The sequence below is a fragment of the Canis lupus genome, chromosome 14 (genome assembly GCF_048164855.1).
Source record: "Canis lupus baileyi chromosome 14, mCanLup2.hap1, whole genome shotgun sequence".
NCBI lineage: Eukaryota > Metazoa > Chordata > Mammalia > Carnivora > Canidae > Canis > Canis lupus.
The window spans coordinates 65,184,356-65,207,750 of NC_132851.1; the positions used below are offsets into that span (position 1 = coordinate 65,184,356).

At 41.4% G+C, this 23,395-nt stretch overlaps 1 protein-coding gene across 1 annotated transcript; it reads left to right on the forward strand.

Moving 5' to 3' along the window:
- Window positions 1-1,539: 1,539 nt before the first annotated feature.
- On the forward strand, window positions 1,540-21,440 carry EREG (epiregulin). Its single transcript, XM_072775393.1, has 5 exons — window positions 1,540-1,674; window positions 15,080-15,166; window positions 18,035-18,158; window positions 18,742-18,891; window positions 21,222-21,440. The coding sequence occupies exons 1-5, from the start codon at window positions 1,644-1,646 to the stop codon at window positions 21,301-21,303; spliced, it is 474 nt and encodes a 157-aa protein (XP_072631494.1). The 5' UTR covers window positions 1,540-1,643; the 3' UTR covers window positions 21,304-21,440.
- The last annotated feature ends 1,955 nt before the right edge of the window (window positions 21,441-23,395 follow it).

A 23,395-nucleotide genomic window follows, 5' to 3' on the forward strand; every position in this document is an offset into this window, starting at 1 on the left:
TGGTTCTGCTAGTTCTCTTATAAAAAAGCAGTTAAATGAGAAGTCACTTACTACTTGTTTTCTTGGTAGGTTCAGAAGCTAGACTTAGTAACTCAAAATCCTCTCTCTAAGGTCCCATTCATGAATTCATTTAACTCATGAATACCGATCAAGTACCATCATTCTCTGCGTCAGTGTTTATGTACAATAATAAATATTTTTAATGCATGCAAACTCTGTGCTGGGTACTGTGGTAAGCACTTTCATTATCTTCCTATGAGGTACTATTATTATCCTTATTTTACATATGAGGAAACTGAGGGAGATGAAATAAGACGTCAAGGGATTTACTTGCAGACAGTCTAAATGCAAAACCCATGATCTTCCCCACTGAGGGAAGGGTAAAGTATGTTTCCAACATGAGAGTTGTAGACATTACCAGGCACCCCTTGGGAGGAGGAACAAAAAGGGCAAGATTGAAAAAGAAAAAAAAAGAATAAGAAGAAAACAATAAAAAGGTAGAAAGGAAAGGAACCACCATCATCCAGCAGAGTCCACTTTCCATTCGAATATGTTTTCATTACTTCTAAACTGGCTCACTTCTTGCACCCTACGGGGGAATAATGCAAGACGAAGCAAAGACGATTCATGTATTCACACGGATCTGAACATAAGGCTCACAAACAAGAAAAAAGGAAAGAAAAGAAACCAATACAAAGTCCTTTCATCCTGCGTAAAGTACTAGATCTAGGATTCTGTGAGCCTGAGGGGCAGAGAGACAACAGGAGCCGTGAGAGGTCCGAGTGAAGGGGGATCCCTGCGGGCTCAGGGAATCCGGGCCCTTCCCGCCTAACAGGAAAACCGGGAGGATTCGAGAAGCTGCAGTGAAAGGCAGCCGGGACCCCAGCAGCGCAGGAGGGAGCCGGGGGCAGCGAGGGCAAAGGGCTTCCAGCGCCGGCGGGGCCCAGCGCCTGCCGTGGATGGGGGCGGGCGTGGGGCGGCCTGGTTGGGCCCGCGCCGAGGCGGACTTTGTCGGAGGAGCCACGGGCGTCCCGGGAAGGTCCCGGAGCGGGTGCGCGAGGCCGAGCGCAGGATCCGGGGCGCAAGGTCGGGCGCGGCAGGCGGGCGGGCGGCAAACGGCGGGGAGCCCGCGGGGCAGAGCAGCCCCGATGGGGCCGCGGGGCGGGGGGCGCAGGGGCTCCCGGCCCAGGCCCCCGCGAGCACCTCCTGGGACGCCGCCCGGGCCGCCCCGCTTCGGGTTGGGCCCGTCGCCCGCAGCGGCTGCACCACCCCCTGCAGCGCAGGTGCCCCCGGCGGGAGAACCGATGCACCTGGTCCGCGCCCCCCCCCCACCCGGATCCGAGACGGGATGGAGAAGTCCGGGAGCGCTCCGCGGCTCGCCAGGAGGCCGCTTTCCGTCCCCGAGCGCTCCGGGCGTTCCAAGGGAGGATGACCCTGGGGCAGCCCCGCCACGCCCCGGCCCGTTGTGAAACTCGGGGCTCCCCGCACCTCACCCCGCCAGCGAGTCCCCAGGCCCCTCCCCGGCGCTATAAAGGCCGCCGCGCCCCGCCGCGCAGCCCAGTCGCCGGCGGACCGGGTGTCCAGGGCCGGGGCGTCGCCTGGTCCCCGCCTCCCGCCGCGCTCCCCGCAGCCCCGCGAGGAGGATGGAGCCGCGCCGCCTGCTGCTGTGCCTGGGTAAGGGCCCGCGCGGCCTGGGGCGGGGGGTGCAGCCGGGCGGGGCGGGGCGCATCCGTCGCACCCGAGTCCTTCGCTGCCGTAGGTGTCCGGCACGGGTCCACGCAGCTCCGAACAGGCGAAATGAAAAGGTGAAAGCCTTGGCTTCTTTCTTTGGAGGCTGCCAGGTCTGGGAGTCCAAAGACCAGGGCAGCACCGCCGGCATCCCAAGCTCTGTCCTGTCCTGTAGGGCTGGGCTCGGGGCTGGAGACTAGACCTTTTGGGAAGAAATGCTTTTCCTCCCAAATGCCTCGACCGCGGTGTCCTCCATCCAGCGCAGTTAGTTTCCGGGGCGCACTCGGGGCAGCTTTGCGGGAGCTCCGGGAGGCGCCGAAGCAAACGCACCTGCGCACCTGCCCTGCGCCTGGAGGCCTCGCGTTTCCCCCCCGAAAGCCCTCCTGCTGCACCCGGTAGTCTGGAACTTTTTTTTTTTGATTTTTATTTATTTATGATAGAGAGAGGCAGAGACACAGGCAGAGGGAGAAGCAGGCTCCACGCACCGGGAGCCCGACGTGGGATCCGATCCCGGGTCTCCAGGATCGCGCCCTGGGCCAAAGGCAGGCGCCAAACCGCTGCGCCACCCAGGGATCCCTAGTCTGGAACTTTTAATGCCCGTCTTTGTCTTTCTGTTTTGAGATGATTCAGCTCTCGCGGACTGGGGGAAAGACAAAAATCCTTGGTGAGCTTTCTGGTTTGAGAGAAAGATCGTTTCTAATTGCTCACGTTTCAAGAGGAGTTCGCAGGTGTATAGGAAAATTTTAACAAGGAAGTAAGAGTTGCCAGTCTCACATTCCTTCTGGGGTTGCAATGGGGCAAATTCCCCTAACAAATTAACTCGACCTATGCAGGATGTGACAGTTAAATTATTATTTCGACACGCCTTATCTCAGGGCTTGGAGACCTAATGACATGCATACTATGCATAGTTGGAACTTACTCGTACAAGTTTAGGGACAGTAGTAGATACTGGATCTGTGGCTTCCGCCAACACTGTGCTAGGCATGACTTGCTAGAACATTCTCAGTAAATAAAGTGGCTTTGCTATCTTTGTTTTGAAGGCTCTGTGAAAAGAACACAATTGGAAAAGCGAGTCTTCCTAGAGTTAGGAATTAACCTAGAGGTCAGAATGGCTCCGTGCTTTTTTTCCCCCCAATTGTCCGGTTCCACCTGAACAATGACAGTGTCTGTTCTGGGCCACTCATTGAATATTCTAATTAGAGACAGCAAAGAGCCTATGAATAACCTGGTTACTTCCCACCTGGTTACTGCCCACTTAGAGAGTGTGTTGTGTGTGTTTTTGTTGTCATGAAAGTGTTTAACTCCTCTATTGCGTAGCTTAATTACAGTTCACCTATTTCATCAGCCACCAAGCCCATTTCCAAATGAGCTAGGTCAGTTTCTGTTTTCCCAGTTTGTTTAGATATTTCCCGCGACTAGAAGAGTTCCTGTTTGAAGTTCTCTTTCATATCTCTGTACTCTAATCAGGGATGCAAGTCCAATAGTTTTATTCCAGAGCACATGTAAAAATGACAAGGCCACCCGGCATTTCTGAAATTGCCTCCCCATGCCAAATAAAAGGTTACCTAGAACTACTTTTCCCAAATGTCCGGCTTTACAAAGAAGGTATTTATTTCAGATTTCGGCAAATATTTTGTTACCTTTGTGTGTGTGTGTGTGTGTGTGTGTGGAATTTATGTTTATTTATAACTGGAAAAAATGTTTTGGTTTCATCTTCCGTTCCAATACCTGCAGATTTAAATTGCTACACATTTATAAGATCGATTGCTTACTTTTAAATTTCATAAATATTCGATATTGATGTTCTTGCCTTACATAATGGGAAAGTACGACTTAAGTTCCCATAGAAAACCAAGGCTAAACTGAGAAGGTTCACACCTGGATTTGCTGGCACTTTTAGCTTGCTGAATATTAAGTAAAGCGGTTGAGATTCCCCAAACTAGGTAACACATTTATAAGTAATTTACAGCTTTAGAACTGAAATAGCATTTCTAATATAATGATTGGTCCAGAACAAAGAGGAGAGATTTTTGTCTTGAGTACTGCAATAAAGGTTTAGAGAGGATCTCTATCTAAAATCCAACATTTTCATTGATACCCAAATGGGCTTTTGAGCATGTTCCCGAATGCCATCTCCAAGGCAATTTAGTCCTACTTCGACATTGTAATTGTACAATGACAGAAAACTGAGCAGAATAAACATTCTTTCCTGAGAATATGAGAAGCACAGGTCTCAATGAGACATTGGCTCACCCCTGATCTTTTCTGTTGACCTTAGAGTTTATGGACTGCCTGAGTATTGGCACCACCTACCTGCCTTCATCCATCATATCTCACCATGTGAACAGTTTGGGTAATTAGGATGTGTGGTTCGGCACCAGGGCCCAAATCCAGGAGTTGGGAAAGAAGTAAACAGTTACCAAATGCCTACTGTGAGCTAACCCTGTTGTGTGTTAAGTGCTTTATATATATCATCTCATTTATTCCTTAAAATCAATATATGAGGTAGATATGATTAACCCTTGTGATGAAGAGACTAAACCTAAGTGAAGTCAAATATCTCACAAGGTCTTAGAGACAGTAAATGGCATGGTCGTTCTGGAACAATGTATGAGGAGCCAGAGGGTCTCAGGATTATCAGAAGCATAATAAAAGTCACAGATTCTAATAAAGAAGTTTCAGGGTAGTCTGGGGGCTGTCCCAAGGCTCTGAACCTGTTGTGGGGACAAGCATATGTACAAAAGTCGTATCTTTATGGTATCACTCAAAATCAGGCACAGAAAGCGTGTGACTGTTTCCTTAAGCTGTGCTAAAATATGTTGGATTTTTACTGAACCTTCAGTCAGCATTTTTCAGCAACACAATTCCCAGGAAATGAATCTTATTTCCAAGTAGTCATTACATCATTTGACTGAGGCCTTATTTCTGAATTTGCCTAGATGTATATTAAGTAAATCAATCAAGAAGTGTACCTATGTCCTTTTTATTCCCTGTATCTTTTTATACTATTGTGAATTTAATATAGTATCAATAAGGGATACTAAGGGACTAAGTTAGAATCTACAGCACATTTCTTTTCTTTTTAAGTTTTATTTTTTTATTTTAGAGAGAGAGAGAGAGCATAATGGGGAGGGGCAGAGGAGAGGAAGAGAGGATCCCAAGCAGACTCACTGCTGAGCCCAGAGCCCATGCAGACTGGATCCTATGACCCTGAGATCACGACCCGAGGCAAAACTAAGGTGCCCAACCGACTGTGCTACCCAGGTGCCCCTGTTAGCATATGTCTGTTAGCAGTAAGAAAATAAATCTACTTCCTTGGGGAAAAAAAGCATAATATTCACACAATCGCTTTGGTAAACTTGAATTTGAATGCCTTCTGTCTATTTTTGCCCAAGAATCTTAGATTTCCTGGTTAATGGTGAGTTAAGAGATGCAAATGGCATGTAAGAAATCCTCTTCAAAGAGACTAAGTTAAGGTGTGGTTTCCCCATCCATTGGGCTTTACTCCGAATATAGGACTATGCAAATAGTCTAAGTAATATGGCTGCTATTGGGAACATTCCTTTGGAAGACAACGGGAAGACTCACCAGAGCTTTAATAGGAGAGATCCTTAGGGAGGAGCACCCTGACAGCCATTAGTATGGCAATTCTGGAACCTTTGAAAAAGTGAAATAAATTAAAAAAAAAAAAGAAAAAGAAAAAGTGAAATAATGCAACAGACTCAGTCTCCTCTGGCAATGCAGTTTATGCAAAACTGGTGTTTAGTTACAGGGCAAGTAAAGATTTGGTGACATTCTAGGTTAAAGTCATGATTTCTTAACTAGGATGCTCTTTATAATAGTATTTTTTAAAAAGATTTATTCATTCACGTCAGAAAGAGAGAGAGAGGAGTGTGGGGAGTGAGGGTGGGGGGAGGAGAGGAGGGCAGGGGCAGAGGCAGAGGGAGAGAGAGAGAATCCCAAGTGGACTCCATGCTGAGCATGGAGCAGGTCACAGGACATGATCCCAGGATCCCAAGACTACCACCCCAGCCAGAACCAAGAGCCAGACCCTTAACCAACGGAGCCACCTAAGCACTCCTCTAATAGTATTTATAATACACAAGATGATCTGACAACTCCTGAAAAAAATGTTAACCCTTAATTTCTTAGGTCAAAAATCCTGAATTTTAAATTTAAGTCATGAAAGTGAGTTAAAATACAAAGTTTCCTAAAAATATTCTCAGGATAAGAGAAAAAAAGCCCCCCTCTCATATTTATATATAACCATGTTTATAAATGTCAAACTGTATAGTTTTGAACCAAGAGACATGGTGAATAGAACACACATTCCACACCCCTGCTCCTTTATTTCATACTTTTAGGAAGAGTTTAGTTTGAGTTTGAGTTTTCTTTTTTTTTTTAAGATTTTTTTTTAATTTTTATTTATTTATGATAGTCACACACACACAGAGAGCAAGAGAGGCAGAGACACAGGCAGAGGGAGAAGCAGGCTCCATGCACCGGGAGCCCAGTGTAGGATTCGATCCCGGGTCTCCAGGATCGCGCCCCGGGCCAAAGGCAGACGCCAAACCGCTGCGCCACCCAGGGATCCCTTGAGTTTTCTTATCTGTAAAATGAAGATCATAGCTGCGTTGTTAGGTTATTGTAGATAGATGTGGTAAATATGATGCTATTATAAAATAATAAAAAGCACTTTAAAAATGAGAGCTATCATCATCAAGTGCTTTCTTAGAAAAAGCTTCATTAGATCCTTACTATAGCCCTTTAAGCTAGGAAATGTATTATCATTCCCATTTTTCAAATGAGAGAACAGACATAAAAAGAAGCAAGTAACCCAGGGTGTAAGGTTCCCTCGTTAGGTATGCCATGATCTCTACTGTACCCGAGCTCACATGTCATTTTTCGTGAAAGCTCTACTCATCCTTTAAGACTGGAGAGAAGTATCAAGGCTTCTCAGTTACTTGCCTCCTCCCTTGTCCTACCTCTCCACAGTCAGCCTGCAGCAGGCCTCTGCCTCCTTTGCGAAGTTTCATCCTTGGTCCTGCCTTCGTCATGCCAGCCTGTGTGGGTCCGCCCTATGTCTCCTTGCTGCTCCCATGCTCCTCTTTGATCATCCATATTGTGATAGACTTAAGCCCTCTACATGTTTGCTGGATGGATGATTAGAATGTTACCTTTTTTCAGAGTCCTCACCGCTATAGACTTCAAGGCTGTTTTTTGAAAATGTGCTTGAGAAGCAAGATATTTTGAGACTATGCGATAGTTTTTGAAAATTCAATTCTGTTTGATAAATTTTAAGATTTTTTTCTTATTTCCATCACTTAATATAATCCAGATTCACTGATGGTATACCTAATAAAATTTAAGGATATCTGTACTGTGTGTGTGTGTGTGTGCGTGTGTTGAAGAGGAAGAGAAATTTCACAAGCAGTGATATGACTGGATGGTGGATAGTCAGTAAGACAAAGACAAGTATTGGCTTAGAAATGGAAGGATCCTTAGAGTAATCTAATTGAAATTCCATTCCCCCCCTCACGCCACCCCCCTGCCCCAGCCTACCCCACTCCTTAGGTCAATGTTTTCAGAGATAAGGAAACTCAGCAGCAGGGGTTTCAAAGTATTACCTGAGCTAGAAGTGGACTCCACGCCTCAGGGGTCTAGAGCAGGTTTTTTTCAGCCTTGGCTCTATTTACATTATGGTCTAGGGAATTCTTTGCTGTGGGCATTCCTCTGCAGGGTGTTTAGCAGCAATTCGGTCCCTGCCCGTTAGGTGTCAGTAGCGCTTACCCAGCTGTGACGAAAAGGTCTCCAGACATGGCCAAAAGTCCCTGGTTGACAGTACCCCAGGTTGAGAAGCACTAGCTTAATGTATTTTCCATTGCTATCACAAATTGCCACTCATAATGCACAGTTTGAATAAGTGCTCAAGTTGCCAAGAAAAACAAAATTGATATTAATGGTAAGATGGATGCAAATACAAAATCAATGCTAGTGTTTTAAAAAAATCAAGTTAGCAGTGTTTATTACTGATTTTAGTGCCAGTTGCCCTGAATAAAGCCGAATCTTATTTATGATAGAGTCGCTCATACTTCTTACAATCACTGTGTCACTAACCACCCCCACACCTCCTTTTAAAAGTCGGTGTTCTCTTGGATCCCACAACACTGAGCTTCCTTTTTTCTCCCGTTTCTTTGACCATTTCTATCCATTCCTCATCACTTCTTTCCCCAAGCGCTAGTATTTTCCATTCCATACTATTTCCTTTGGAACATATGAATGGCTCCTATGCCTTTAAAGATCATATTTTCATATCTGACTTTCAAATAGATTCCACAAATTCATTTATTCTTTTTTTTAAGATTTTATTTGTTTATTCATGAGACACACACACACACACACAGAGAGAGAGAGAGAGAGAGAGAGAGAGAGAGAGAGAGAGGCAGAGACACAGGCAGAGGGAGAAGCAGGCTCCATGCAGGGAGCCCGACCTGGGACTTAATCCAGGGTCTCCAGGATCACGCCCTGGGCTGAAGGCGGCGCTGAACTGCTGAGCCACCTGGGCTGCCCTCATTTATTCTCTTATTCAAGAACTGTATTCCCAAATGCCCCCTAAATATAAAAAGATAATATATGAACTATAAACTCAAATTCCTTTACTTGTTGTGTTTTCCCTTCCTGTTCACTATTTCCAAATGCCACCACAAAACCACTGTTCTGCATATGTCTTCCACTCTTTTCATGGCACCACCGTCCCTAGTATTTTCAGAAACCTTGGCATCACCTATGAATTGCATCCTTTTCTCTCCACCCATAAGACTCTAGCCTATTAACTCTGTTGAGGACAGAAACTATGTCTTTTGCATTAATTTTCCTTTTAGCATTTTGTTCAATCTCTTGCATATAGAAAAATCTCAATATTTATTGAACAGATATAACTTGAGACATGTGGTTACTAGAAGTAAATCTAGGCTAAGCTACTCCCCTTCTTCCTCCTTTATGCAGTAAAACTAAGCCCTTTCTACCCTCTTATCATACTACAGATGCAGATGTGCTGCTCACTGAAGTTCAAGTTTCCCATGTTAACCAAAAGATGTATGTTCACAAAATAAAATTTCTTAGCGCTTCCAAAGTGCTAGTTGCTTACACAGGTTCTGTGAATGAAAAGTAATTAACTTTGAGGCTTTTAAAATTACCTTTTATATACCCATTTCTTTGATGATCACTTATTCAAAACCATTTTTTATTTTTTTGCAAATTCATTTTTGGCAGTAGGCTTCTATAAAGGATGGATGATATGATAGTCAATATGCTTCTACAAATACCATTAAGTTTTCAAAACTTCAGGCCACAATATGGTCATAATGAAACGAAGGCAAATGGCAAACATTCTAGACTGTTGCTCCTTTAGGAGATTTTTCTCTTGACATAGTAATGCAATAATTTAAATTTCTGATTTGAATCAATAGGGATAGGTGTGAGAAGCAAGATGGAACAGGATGAAGGTACAGAGTGTTGTATAAAGACTCCCTCATGTAACATCTTGAAGAAAAAAATATTTTCAAAAGAACATTTGAAATAATACTCTTGAGATGAAACTTTGGCTTTTAGGGAATACAAGTCCCATATTTAGAGCTCTTTGTCACAAATTCCAAACACTCAGATTTATATAAATTGTACCCTTTGCACAAGAGTTGATATGCATTCTTCTGCATTATGAGAACACTTTCGGGGATCCCTGGGTGGCTCAGCGGTTTAGCGCCTGCCTTTGGCCCAGGGTGTGATCCTGGAGTCCCGGGATGGGGTCCTGCATTGGGCTCCCTGCAGGGAGCTTCTCCCTCTGCCTATGTCTCTGCCTCTCTCTCTTGTCTCTCATGAATAAATAAATAAAATCTTAAAAAAGAGAGAGAGAACACTTTCATTATGAATAAGATATGCATCCTTAAATCCATTTTTAAGGTAAATTAAACTGCACTCTCACTTTTTAACTAACTGATTCTTGATTGGATGGCTTTAAGAACAGTCTTGTACGATGAATAAAATATGTGAGCACATTGAAGTATGGATTTAGGAATTACTACTAGAATTGAAGAGTATTATTTAATGCCTATGAATTAAAAAGCATGGCCTATTAAATCTTCTCTTGCCATTTGACAAGGAAGATCCTATGGCTACTTTTAAAACTTCAAAATTAAAAGAAATACTTATTTGTAACATAACAACTTCTGGTTCCATTTTGTTTTATTTGAAATAGTTATAGTTGGTTTTTACATCTATTTTTTAATGAAGCTTACTTATAAGGTTAATGCTGGAAAACTGTGGGAAGAGGATAATGGCTAGAAAAAGACAAGGTTAATATCCTCTTTCTCTGTAGTTCTCTGAAAAGTAGGCTGTTATTAAGAAACAGTAACAGGAGTTCTTTTCAGGATCTGATGTGCCAAGGTGAAGCCAGACCTTTTCTAATAGTGGATTTTAATTTTAAATAGGAAGGCATCTGGAAATGTTGAAGACATTTGACTCCTTGCAAGTGTACAGGTCCTAACAAGCCTCCTGTGTTACAGACAAATCCTAAAATTATAGACTGCCATGGAAGAAGGTAGAAAACTAACAGTCCATGAGCAGGGGAGGCATGTTACCACACCAAAAGCGTGAACAAAGTGGATTTTTCTACCTGTTTGGGCTGGGCAAATATTATGATTCATTATAAGTTTCCTGTTCTGGTCTAAATATTCTAAAAGTTTAAGTCAGGAAAATAGGGTGCATTCCTTTCATTCTGTAACTGATCTCATTTTCTCTGGGCTCATTTTTATCTGCCTCATCGTCACTCAGAAGAGTCGTTTTATCCCTGAGAAGTGCCAATGGACTTTGCAGAATCGGCTTTGTCAGCTAATCCCAGCCTCCTTCTAGTGAGCACCTCCATGTAATCGTAAGGAAGCGAGGTCAAAAGAAACTGTGAAATAAGGACATTTCCTACATCTGGCATTTCTCCTGACTGTTGGGCAAGCACTTCTTAGCGCCTCAGGGCCCACGGCATTTAGAGCTACCCCCCTCGGATGATGATCCTCAACCTCTCCCACGCACAGTGGCCCAATATTGTGTAAGGATGTAGGCTTGGTCCTGACTCACAGAGTAGAGGTTGATTTGTATCCTGTGAGTCATCTGTACCACTTCCTGTTGGCACGTTGGAGATTTCATTGAAACACAATCTCTGAAAGGTGAAGAAGGCAGAGAGATGTAGAAGTGTGCTTCAAATTCCTCAAACGCATTTGGAAATTTGACAGGAATAATGGCCTCTAGAGGAATTTTGACTTTTATTGCATTATTGAAACAGAGTTTCAACAGCCAATTTTGAGTTTATAGATCATTCCCCCCATACCACCTTGCACACAATTCCTCTATACTTTAGTTATTCATGTGGAGCTTGCCGCCAGGCCTGTTTTCTGACACATGGACACTATCCAAAATCCTTAATATCATAGTGAATAATGTTTTTAGCAGGGACCTGTGGTTGAGGATCAAAATCTCAGATATAATATTTGCAATTAAATCATAGGCCATTATTGTTCAAATAACACTGAAGTCATGAAAAAAATCTGTAAGATTAAGGAAATATATGTGTATGCCTTTACCATATATTCCTTCCTGTATGATTTTAAAATAGTGAGTAGGGATTCTTAAGGGTGATGAGGTGGTGGGTATCAGAATTTTCCATGGGTTGACTCTGAATATTTTGATAGCTCCATCTACTGTTTTACTTGAGTTTGCAAGGGCCTGGGGCAGAGATGAAGTTGATGGAAGTTTGAGAATCACTCTTAAAGCAATAGAGCTGTGCAGAGGGATGCAAGATTTAAAACTGATTTTGCTATTCTATTGGTCATGTACATTCACAATGGAACTGCAGCTTTTCATTTCAGGAAAATATTTAAAATTATTTACAGTTTCATCCGTAAAAGACCCGGATGTTGAATTCATGCAGCCAGTCTCATAGAAACCATCCCCAAGCCATGGACGATGTCCAAGGGAGCGTCACAGGTTAGGAGAGCCCAGTTTTTGTGGAGGCACACCCTGCACTGAACATTCTTTAATTCACAAAGAAATATTTCATCTGTGGCTTGACCAGGTGGAACCAGTGGGAAAGCTAACAAACACTAAAAACCTTAAAAAAAAAAAAAAAAAAGATGAAGAAGCAACAGCCCAAAACAATTAGCTGAATTCTGTCATAATTGCAGGTTGCCATTGTCAGCAAATCCAAACAGGAAAGGCTAGTATCTGATTTCCACAAGAGATAGAGAAATGAGCTTCACAGGTGTGTTTGCACCGTGGCCTGGGCTGGCAGGAGAATTTCTAATGTTTTCGCCAAATCCTTCTTCAGTTGGAGAAGCGTGAAGGCATAGGAATGTCAGGATGTTAAAACATACATCTAGAGCCCCAGCTGGTGTTGAGCGGATGGTGTAAGTCAAAGGGTTTAAGTCTTCGATCGAGAAAGTGCAAGGCCGAGTTATATTGAGAAGTAGAACAAAATTGGCTTGGATGAGAATCTAGCCTACTCTCCATAAAAAGCTTCATAGACAAAGTCATCTTTCTCTATCTCTGTTCATATGACAATGAAATACAAACTTTAACCTTTTTTCTTTTTGTCATTTAAGAAAGATGATTATTTTTTTCCCTTTAAGACCGATGGAAGCAGTATATGTTATAGGAGAAATATGGGGTGGGGAGGAGATCTAAACTTTTCCAAGTCATACTGTCAAATCAATGAAAGATTATGAGACTTGCTGTCCAAAGATAGATTCCTGACTCTTATTTTCTGGGGTCAATACATACTTGGTCTTGGACAAGACAATTTAATTGCACTGAGGTTGGGGTTAACAACTAGTTCACAGGACTGTTCTAAGGGTCAAGTTTGAAACATTATGAAATTATGAGCTATGATGCTGATGTATAATTTAGTTTTTAGCACCTCAGTAATATGCAATATGCTTAACATATACACATCCCTTCTGATTGAGAAAAAATAAAACAAAATCCTTTATTTTGTGGATTCAGTCACACTAAAATACCCAATTACAAAGAGATTTGTAATCTTGTTACCGACCAGTAGAGGGAACTACCCGCATACACTGCTAAAATTAGAGGCCCAATCAGATCGTGAGTCTTATGGAACATTTGTGGGAGTCTCTGGTATGTTAAGCATTTTGAAAAAATATCATTTCCATTTAATTCAACACCCAAACTCTGTAAGGTAGAGGAAACTGAGATCCAGAGAAGGTAATTAATTTTTCCAAAATCACATAATGCAAGCTTTCTCCCAGGATTGCCTTTCCATCATACTCTGCTGTCTTCCTATGGGATTAAATTACCCTGCTTCAATTATATTTACCCTGGTTTGTTTGTATAATGGCCATTATACTCCAGTATTATCACCCATGTCCAAGTTCTATAATGTGGCCCATTAACAACATTGCTACTCACTCCTGCGAAAGTTAGTTTAACTCTTTCTAAGTCTCAGTTTTCTCTCACGTCTGGTGCGTTAACAGTCACTGACTGGATTAAATGAGATAATATAGATAAAAAGGATAAGAACCACACCTGTATATAGTCAATGTTCACAAAATTTTTTTTTCTTCTTTTTTTAAAGCTTTTATTTACTTATTCATGAGAGACACAGAGAGGCAGAGACACAGGCAGAGGGAGAAGCAGGCTCCCTGGGGAGCCCGATGTGGGACTCGATCCCAGGACCCCGGGGTCATGACCTGAGCCAAAGGCAGACACTCAACCACTGAGCCACCCAGGCGCCCAGAAATTAATATTCTATTTTGACATCAAGATCAATAGTTATTAATGGTTTAATACATTTTCCCCTTCAGATAGAATTCTAATTTTATGAAAATTTTCAAGGAGATAAGAAAAAGATGACAACCAACTGAAGAATTCGGGTATTATAGCAGAGATAATGACGAAAGTACCATTAGATAAGCATGTTCACGAAATGTTAACTGCTGCCAACTACCGCAACTAATGCTCCCACCACTGTTAGTATTTATATAACAGTTACTCATACTGACCAGAAAGAGGGGTGAAGTGCAAGTGCCCAGCCCCGAAACAGAAGCAGTCAGGAAACATCCATGCAATTAGAAGGATTCTTCTTACGCTTTCAGGCAATTCAGAAATTCCTTGAGTCATTCTGGAGCCTGTTTTCCAATATTTATCTTTCAAGTGGTGAACACATGATAAAACACCTCATTCAAGCTTTTACTGGGTTGACAGAAACTGGGTCCTGGGGCTTAGGGGCTCATGTAGCATGGACCTTCTTCCCATCTTAGATCTGTTCTGACTTAGATTACATTTTGTCCATTAAAATCTACTTTTGTGTGTAATACAATGCAAAGAGTAACCTTGGCATTTAGATTAATAAGGAACACATTTAAGGTTGAGTCTTGTTTAGTTGTCACTGTAAATGGAACCTGAGTTTTACTGAAGCCTTTTTTTTTTTTTTTTTGGATTTTATTTATTTATTCATGAGAGACACAGAGAGAAAGAGACAGAGACATAGGCAGAGGAGAAGCAGGCTCCCTGTGGGGAGCCTGATGTGGGACTTGATTTGGGACTCCAGGATCACGCCCTGAGCCAAGGACAGAGGCTCAATCACTGAGCCACCCAGGCATCCCTACTGAGCCCTTCCCTTGGAGCATTGCTCTGAATACATCATGGGGCAAAATAGTGAAAATTCTACAAGTTCAATTGCTAAGCTTAGCAATAGCAAACTTCAAAATCAGATCTTTGCCATTTAGAGCAGGTCAAATCTGTAACTAGGAATATTATGCCAAGGTTTTCACCCTTGGACAGGGAGGTGGGGGAGGACATTTATTTTCAATTATGTGACTGTTTCCTTTTTTTATTTTTTAAAAGATTTAATTAGTTAATTAATTATTTTATATATATATATATGTTTTTATTGAAGTTTGATTTGCCAAGATATAGTATAATACCCAGTGCTCATCCAGTCAAGTGCCCTTCACCCAGTCATCCTATCCCCCTGCCAGGCTCCCCTTCCACTACTCCTTGTTCATTCCCCAAAGTTAGGAGTCTCTCATGTTTTGTCTCCCTTTCTAATTTTTCCCACTCATTTTCCCTCCTTTCCCCTATAATCCCTTTCACTATTTCTTATATTCCCCGTATGAGACAATTATGTGCCTGTTTTCACAAATTAGTTTATTTTATTGTTTTGATGGATTGAATTCTTGAAATAATTGAAACAACCCTATAGTACTGTGGTTACATGGAAATCTGATCAAATTTTTTTTTCCTTGAGGCACTGTTTATATATTTGGTTTTCCCCCATAAATAGGTTTCCATCTTCTCCACGCGGTTCTCAGCACCACTGTGATTCCTTCCTGCATGCCGGGAGAATCCGAAGATAATTGCACGGCATTAGGTAAGCCGCTTTGCCAGCCTTGCACCAGAGGATCACAGGTTCTTTTTTGTTTTTTTATGTTTTTATTGGAGTTCAATTTGCCGACATATAGCATAACACCCAGTGCTCATCCCGTCAAGTGTCCCCCTCAGTGCCCGTCGCGCAGTCACCCCCACCCCCCACCCACCTCCCTTTCCACTGTCCCTTGTTCGTTTCCCAGAGTTAGGAGTCTCTCGTGTTCTGTCTCCATCTCTGGTTTTTCCCACTCATTTTCTCTCCTTTCCCTTTCACTAATTTTTATATTCCCCAAATGAATGAGACCATATAATGTTTGTCCTTCTCCGATTGACTCATTTCACTCAGCATAATACCCTCCAGTTCCATCCACGTTGAAGCAAATGGTGGGTATTTGTCGTTTCTAATGGCTGAGGAATATTCCATTGTATACATAGACCACATCTTCTTAATCCATTCATCTTTCGATGGACACCGAGGCTCCTTCCACAGTTTGGCTATTGTGGACACTGCTGCTAGAGACATCGGGGTGCAGGTGTCCCGGCGTTTCTTGGCCTCACAGGTTCTTAATGGAAATGTACCCAAAGACGAATATGTGACAGTGTAGAGAAAAGAGGGGGATAGCCGCTGTGTTAGAATCATTTTTTTACACCCTTATGAACTAGTGATCTGGAAAAATAATATAAAAGAACAACTGGTGGGAGAGGGACTGGGCATCTAGTTATATAGAAAGACTGGATATTAAAGAGATAGGAAACAATGAAAATCAGATTCTTATTTCTCTTGGTTTTGCTGGGAAACCATTGTTAGAGATTGGATCCCAGGCAAAACAGGAAATTGAAACTTTGTACAAAGTAGATAATCAATATACTTTGTTGCTATTTTTTGGTGAAAGGAACAAATGATTTCCTTTCTGGTTACAATATTTGTTCAGAAAGCCTTTATGGAGCACTTAATACATATCAAAAACCGGGCTTAGGCATAGGAATACAAAGAGAAGTTATGTGCAGCCTGTTTCTCTGGGGACCCCGGAAGGACTCCGGATGTGCTTCAAGAGAGATCAGTGTCAGTATTGAGTCAAGAGTTATCCCAAGGAGCCAGGGTATTTCCCACAACGATTTCACCATCTCTTCCTCTTTTGTTATGCCTCCACTATGTACTTGGTTTCTAAAAAATTTTTATTTAAATTCCAGTTAGTTAACATACGATGTAATATTAGTTTCAGGTGTACAAAATAGTGACTCAACACCTCCATACAACACCAAGTGCTCATCACAAGTGCCTTCCTATCCCCATCCTCTATCTCACCCATCCTCACACCCACCTCCCCTCTGGTGACCATCGGCTTGTTCTCTGTAGTTGTGAGTCTGTCTTGGTTTGTCTCTTTCTCTCTCTCTCTCTCTCTCTCTCTCTCTATTTTTTTTCCCTTTGCTCATTGGTTTTGTTTCTTAAATTCTGTATATGAGCAAAATCATATGGTATTTGTCCTCTTCTGGCTTATTTCATTTAGCATAATACTCTCTAGCCCCATCCATGTCATTGCAAATGGCAAGATTTCACTTTTTTATGTCTGAATAATATTCCATCATATATAGATACCACTTTTTAATCCATTCATTGGTTGGTGGATACTTGGTCTGTTTCCAGAGTTTGCCTATTGTAGATAATGCTGCTATAAACATCGGGGTGTGGGACGCCTGGGGGGCTTAGTGGTTGAGTGGCTGTCTTTGGCTTGGGCATGACCCTGGGGTCTGGGATCGAGTCCCGCATCGGGCTCCCTGCGTGGAGCCTGCTTCTCCCTCTGCCTGTGTCTCTGCCTCTGTCTCTGTGTGTCTCATGAATAAATAAAATCTTAAAAAAAAATCAGGGTATGTGTACCCCTCTGAATGGTATTTTTGTTCTCTTGTCCTCCTTCATCATTGGGCTCTCTAGAAGGTTTTTGTTTGTTTTTTGGAGCAGGAGTATTACAATCAAGATGCTACTGTTCGATTATTTCATAAGCATCCTTCACATTCTAGTAATTAAATCATCCTAAAGTGAATTTTACATATAGGTTGCAACACTATTTCTAATGAGGCTTCTATTTTCATTGTTGTATTGTCTAACCCAGGCACCTGTCAATATTTGTCTAGTTCAGTTCTCATGGTTACAGATGTTGGGGAGGCTTTAATTGGTTTCTTTGACGGTAGCCTCAAAAATTTGGGACCGCCCACCAAAACATGCATTCCTGGCTTAAAACCCATTATAGAATTATGCTCTCTGGGGACGCCTGGGTGTCTCAGAGGTTGAGAGTCTGCCTTTGGCTCGAGGCATGATCCTTGTGTGGGGATCCAGTCCTTCATCGGGCTCCCTGCAGGGAGCCTGCTTCTCCCTCTGTCTGTGCTTCTTCATCTCTCTGTGTGCCTCTCATGAATAAGTAAATAAAATCTAAAAAAAAAAAATGCTCTCTGGAATTAATTAATGGATTCAGTTTGCAATTGATTTTGGAATAATGAAACTGCAGAATTATTTTGAGATTTGAAAAAACATCAGGCAAATTTGGGGTAACTGAGTAACTAAGGATAATAATTTTTGAGTGTCTTAAACTTGTCTTTTCTATCCTTCAAGGTTCTCTTTTGTGACCTAGGTCCCTAGGTCTTATTTTGTTTGTTTAGTCTGTTGGATATTTTCCTTAGGGGTCAAATGTTTGTTTAGTGGTGTAGAGAATGTCATAACTAGAGGGACTTCCTAGTCCTAAAAATTCTCCTCAACTGATTGGCACCTGACCTGCTTTGCTGGGGTAGCTCAGCATTTATTATGTGAAAAGGTTTAAGATTAATGCCTTCAAGAAAGCTGCAGCTTTTTTTTATATCCAACTTTCCATTCCCTTCACAGTTCAGATAGAAGACAACCCACGTGTGGCTCAAGTGTCAATAATAAAGTGTGGCTCTGACATGAATGGCTACTGTTTGCATGGACAATGCATCTACCTGGTGGACATGAGTCAAACGTACTGCAGGTAATTTGGCAAAAACCAACAAAAACCAGTGTTTTTTAAAAATTTATATTCTCTAATATTTTTTGAAGTTGACCTATGGGCAGTTTATACATACTATTAGCATGCAGTTATATGCACTATTATTAAGTGAGTTTTTTAAAGTTAGGGAACAAACGGTAGCTCTCAAATCATACAGATACTTCAGGGGTGCAGACGGGGAAGGGCTCTGATTGTTCCTTCATATTGTCAAAATGGCAGCTCCACTAGATCTCTACATCAACCCCTGTTTTATGAATTCATTGCACTGCTTTAGACAAAAGGCAGCTCAAACCTACAAAACTTAGAAAGCACCATTGTAGACTGCTGGCCACCGTGCAGCTGAGCTAGCCTGTCCCTTTACCACCGCGGTTTAGCTGAGAGCTACGTGGAGCTCTTTACCAAAGCTGGCCCTGCACTTAGGTCAGTCTTTGAAATCCTCTTTACAACTTTTGGCAAACCTGGTTGATTTCTTGCATTACAGTGTGAGATTAGTTCTTAGAAAAACCAATTCATAATAGTAATTTCTTTTTTGAATAACTGATCTTTTTCTCATATTTTCCTTTAGGTGTGAAGTGGGTTACACTGGTGTCCGATGCGAGCACTTCTATTTAACTGTCCAACAGCCCTTGAGCAAAGAATATGTGGCTTTGACTGTGATTCTCATTATCTTGTTTCTTATCATAGTCGCCGGTTCCCTATACTACTTCTGCAGATGGTAAGCCAGTGTTTTTTATACTTTGCATCTATAAATTATTTTCATGCAATACAGACTTACAAACTGGGTAAAACTATGGACAAAGTATTATTTTAAGGGATAAGATGGACTCTGCACTGACTATATTTACAAAGAAGTTTCAGCAGCAGAATGTGTGGATTAGACTCTACTGTTAGCTCTGCTATTTCTTATCTTTATAACCTTATACCAGTCCAGCTTGGAGTATCAGTTCCTTCCTCTGTTGTATACAGATAGAGATCCTCCCCTGCATTAGTGACAGGATCGATATTGAGTGTTATAATACATGTTAAAGAAACCATAAAGCATGATGTCTATGCTATACTCAACCAATTGTATTTAATTTATGAGGTCAAATTTTGTATTTCATAAAAGATGTGCTTTGTAAATTAATAACCCTAGAGTTTAGGATCTTAAAATTTAAGGCAGACTAGTAGAAGTTTCCAGACAGTTGTTAAGAACATACTTTAAAAAAATCATCAGATCAGTCCCCCAGAACATTCACACTCCAACCTGATGTACAATGCTACACTGATATAGGCTGATAACTGAGAAAGAAAGACAACGAGCGTTGATATTGCTGACAGTATATCAGACTGGCAGTGTTTAAGGGTTAGGACTAGGGTATGGAAAAATGTAAATTTGTTAATAACAGCTGCTTTGAAATGTCTCCATGAAACCCGTCTCATTTTGTAACTGATACAGATTTTTCAGTACAGTTTTTTGTTTTATTTTTTAGAAAGAGAGCATAAGTGTGCCTGTGGGGTGGGGCACAGGGAAGGAGAGAGAGAAAAACCTGAGGTGGGACTTGATCTCGCAACCTTACAACCCTGAGATCATGACCTGAGCCAAAATCAAGACTCGAATGCTTGATCAACTAAGCCACCCAGGTGCCTGTTCAGTGTAGATTTGAGTGGATTTCATTTTATTTGTTTGCTGAAAGTAATACACTTCTACTTTTGAAGGTCTGAGAGTGTGCTACTTTTGTAAGATTAAATTTATTTTGCCTGTGTTTGATTCTAAGCATTCATCAAATTATAGTGCCTCCCTGATGAATTATGATGACAAAACTGAATACTATTAAAACTGAAATACCCCTAAAAAGTCTTTGGCTATAATCCTTTCCTTTATAAGGATGGGGGAAATGAGACTCAAGGAGGTAAATCAACATGCCCCAGCTCAGAGAGTTGGCAAGTGGCAGAACTGTGTCTAAACAAAAGCTTTCAAATTGTGTTCCTCCACTAAGCATAAGCATGCACTTTCCTCAGGGCTGCGTGCTTCATCTCCAGAATGGGTAAAAAATGAACACAAAATATTAGGAGGATTGCTTGAACAAATGAATGAATGAAGATTCAGAATGGTGACAAATTTATGAATCCTAGCTGGAAAAAGTTGGCCAGCTCATGTGACCCATTCGTACTTCACTGTCATCATATGTAAAATGAGGATGATACCGGTAAATATGAGAATAGAAGGAATAATGCATATATAGCCCTTGGGGCACTGTCAGCCACCTAAACTCAGCAGCTATTCTAATTGCTATTGGTGATAACATTATATCAGTGTGATGGGTAGAATGTAATGATGTGTGATATGCAAATACTGGGGCTTCGGGTTTTTTTCTTTGAGAGAGAGAGAGAGAGAGAGAGAGAGAGAGAGGGGCAGGGAAGGGCAGAGTGTTAGACTCCATGTCCAGCGTTCAAGCCTGATGCAGGGCTCAGTCTCACGACCCTGAGATCATGACCAGAGACGAAATCAAGAGTCAGAAGCTTAACTGACTGAGCCACCCAGGCGCCCCACAAATGGTGTGTTTTTAGTAGGAAATAAAGAAGAATAGAAGAAAGAAAGAAAGAAAGAAAAAGAAAGAAAGAAAGAAAGAAAGAAAGAAAGAAAGAAAGAGAGAGAGAGAGAGAGAGAGAGAGGGAGGGAGGGAGGGAGAGATTGAGAGAGAGAAGGGAAGGGAAGGAAATGGAAAGAGAAGAGAGAGAGAGAGAACAAAAGGCCCAGGCTTAAATTTGGTCACATGCTCTCCTGGGATTGTATAATTTTCATGACATGTTAGTGTCTGAGAAATCCTTTATCTATCTTTCACTATTCCCTGCACTCCTGCAAATTGTTTGACCACAGAACACTACCCCTTTCTCCCTCCTTTTTTTTTCTCTTGTCCAACCTAAACTTGTTGACCTTCGTCACTTTGGAAACACTATGCTGATGTACCTTTTGAGTCCATTTATTGGTTTATTTTGTTAGCATCCTTTGTTCTTACTACTATTAACTAGAGAGCTAACAGTTTCATTTCTGAATATTTCTAGGTACAGAAATCGAAAAAGTAAAGAACCAAAGCAGGAATACAAAAGGGTGACGTCAGGGGATCCAGCATTGCCACAAGTCTGAATGGTGCCATCAAGCTACAGACAGGGATGCGCAGCATGCCTGGTTATGTTAATATTCCTATTTTATTAATAATATTTATGTTGGATCATGTGTTAAGTCAACAATGGTGCATTTTTAATATAGACAAGTTTTTTTTATTTTTTGTTTTATTTTTGACAGAATATTTGCTAATGTATAATGTATATAAAACAAATAATATAGAAAAAAGTTGATATTTTTGTAAGAAATAATTTCCTGGACTAAACGCTTTCACTCCAAAGCTCAGTTGCCAGGTATGCAATGCCTAAGAGTGAGTGACATCCAGTTTGTCGCTCAGGAAGTGTCACAAATGACGGATTTTTGTTAAGCTTAAATATATGGTTAAATCAACTCAACAAGTAGATTTTCCTACCCCTCAAGCGATAATTGGATTCACCGTATCGTACTTCGATGTATGACTTGGCACCATTATGTTCTGTATTAAAACACTAATGCGGTGGGAATTGGGAGAAGCTACATGCGGGGAACACATTAATCCAGGGAGGGCTGTGTCCCTCCACCCCCATCCTCCGCTGTGACTCCAGGTTTACTGTCTACTGTCCTGTACGCCGAGAGGGCAGTTCCTTATTCCAACTCATGGCTCCTGTGGGTACTGGTCACTGATCTGCAGATTCTCCTTGCATTAAATGAGTTGACAACTTCATTCTATACCACCTTTTATGTAAATAGTAGGTATTATATAGCTTCGTGATGTTTCTTTTCTTCTTTTCTTTTCTTTTCTTTTCTTTTCTTTTCTTTTCAGATGTTTCTTTTCTTTTCAGATTTTTTCTTTTCTTTTCTTTTCTTTTTTAGGAGACAATAAAAAAGATATCCACACTTGGAGCCAAAATTTGGGCTTCTTTTTATGAGTATTTATTTTCATAGGGACTTTGATTAAGAATCCTAAGATTATATAGTAGTCCAAAATTTGATGGACTGGTCACCATTTTAAAGCATAAGACAGTAATTCTATATATTGTCCAAAGATGGAAATACAGTTATTTCATCTTCTTTGCAAGAGAGTTTTATTTTTATTTTTTTATTTTTTATTTTTTAAGATTTTTTATTTATTTATTCATGAGAGACACAGAGAGAGAGAGAGGGAGGCAGAGACACAGGAAGAGGGAGAAGCAGGCTCCCTGTATGGAGCCTGATGTGGGACTTGATCCTGGGTCTCCAGGATCACACCCTGGGCTGAAGGCGGTGCTAAACTGCTAAGCCACCAGGGTTGCCCTGTAAGAGAGTTTTAGTGTAAAACAATGCAGTAAGTAGCTCCTTCTACAATTTAAAAATATATTTGTAAAATGATATCTTGAAGGAGGAAGTGGAATAATATTTTCCCAAATGAACAAATTCATTTGAAAAGTAAAATTTAGAGACTTAACCATGCCTTCTTTTGGAGACTGAGATGAATCTAGGGCCCGGTTTTCTGTCTTTTGTTTATTTTGGGGGGAAGAGACAAACGTTTCTCTTGTGTTTGAGCCCATGGTCTCAGTGAGTTCCTAAGGGTACTTGGGGCAACCACAGAAGGAGCTGCAGCTCTCAGCATCTCCTGGTCTCAGGGGAGACTGCCTCATTGAATACTAGACCTTTGAGTAGAGTCTCTCAGGATCACACACCTTGCTGGGGAGGGACTATTCTTTTTTCATCTTTTTTTTCTGGCAGGTGCTAGGGCAACAACGAGAAAGTCAACAATGACTGACTTCTGAAGTGCCAGGTGCCAGGACTTGCCTTCATATGTATCCCTTCATTTGTCCTCTGGTGTTTCATGTGACTATTTTCCAAAATGCTGGATCTGGTCCCTTACTATAGGGGAAAAACACACGTGTGTGTGTGTGTGTGTGTGTGTGTGTGTGTGTGTGTAATATATACATACATAAAAATATACAAATGTATAAAATATACAAATTCATATGCAAATACACACCTGTACATAAGCTCAATCATAGAATTAGTCATTTGTTGCTCTTTCAAAAATATGTAAAACTTAAAAACAAGAAACAGAGAAACAAAATAAAAATTCAGGAAGATCTAAAAGCACATTTCTGTCTCACATTTAATATAGCTAAAGTCA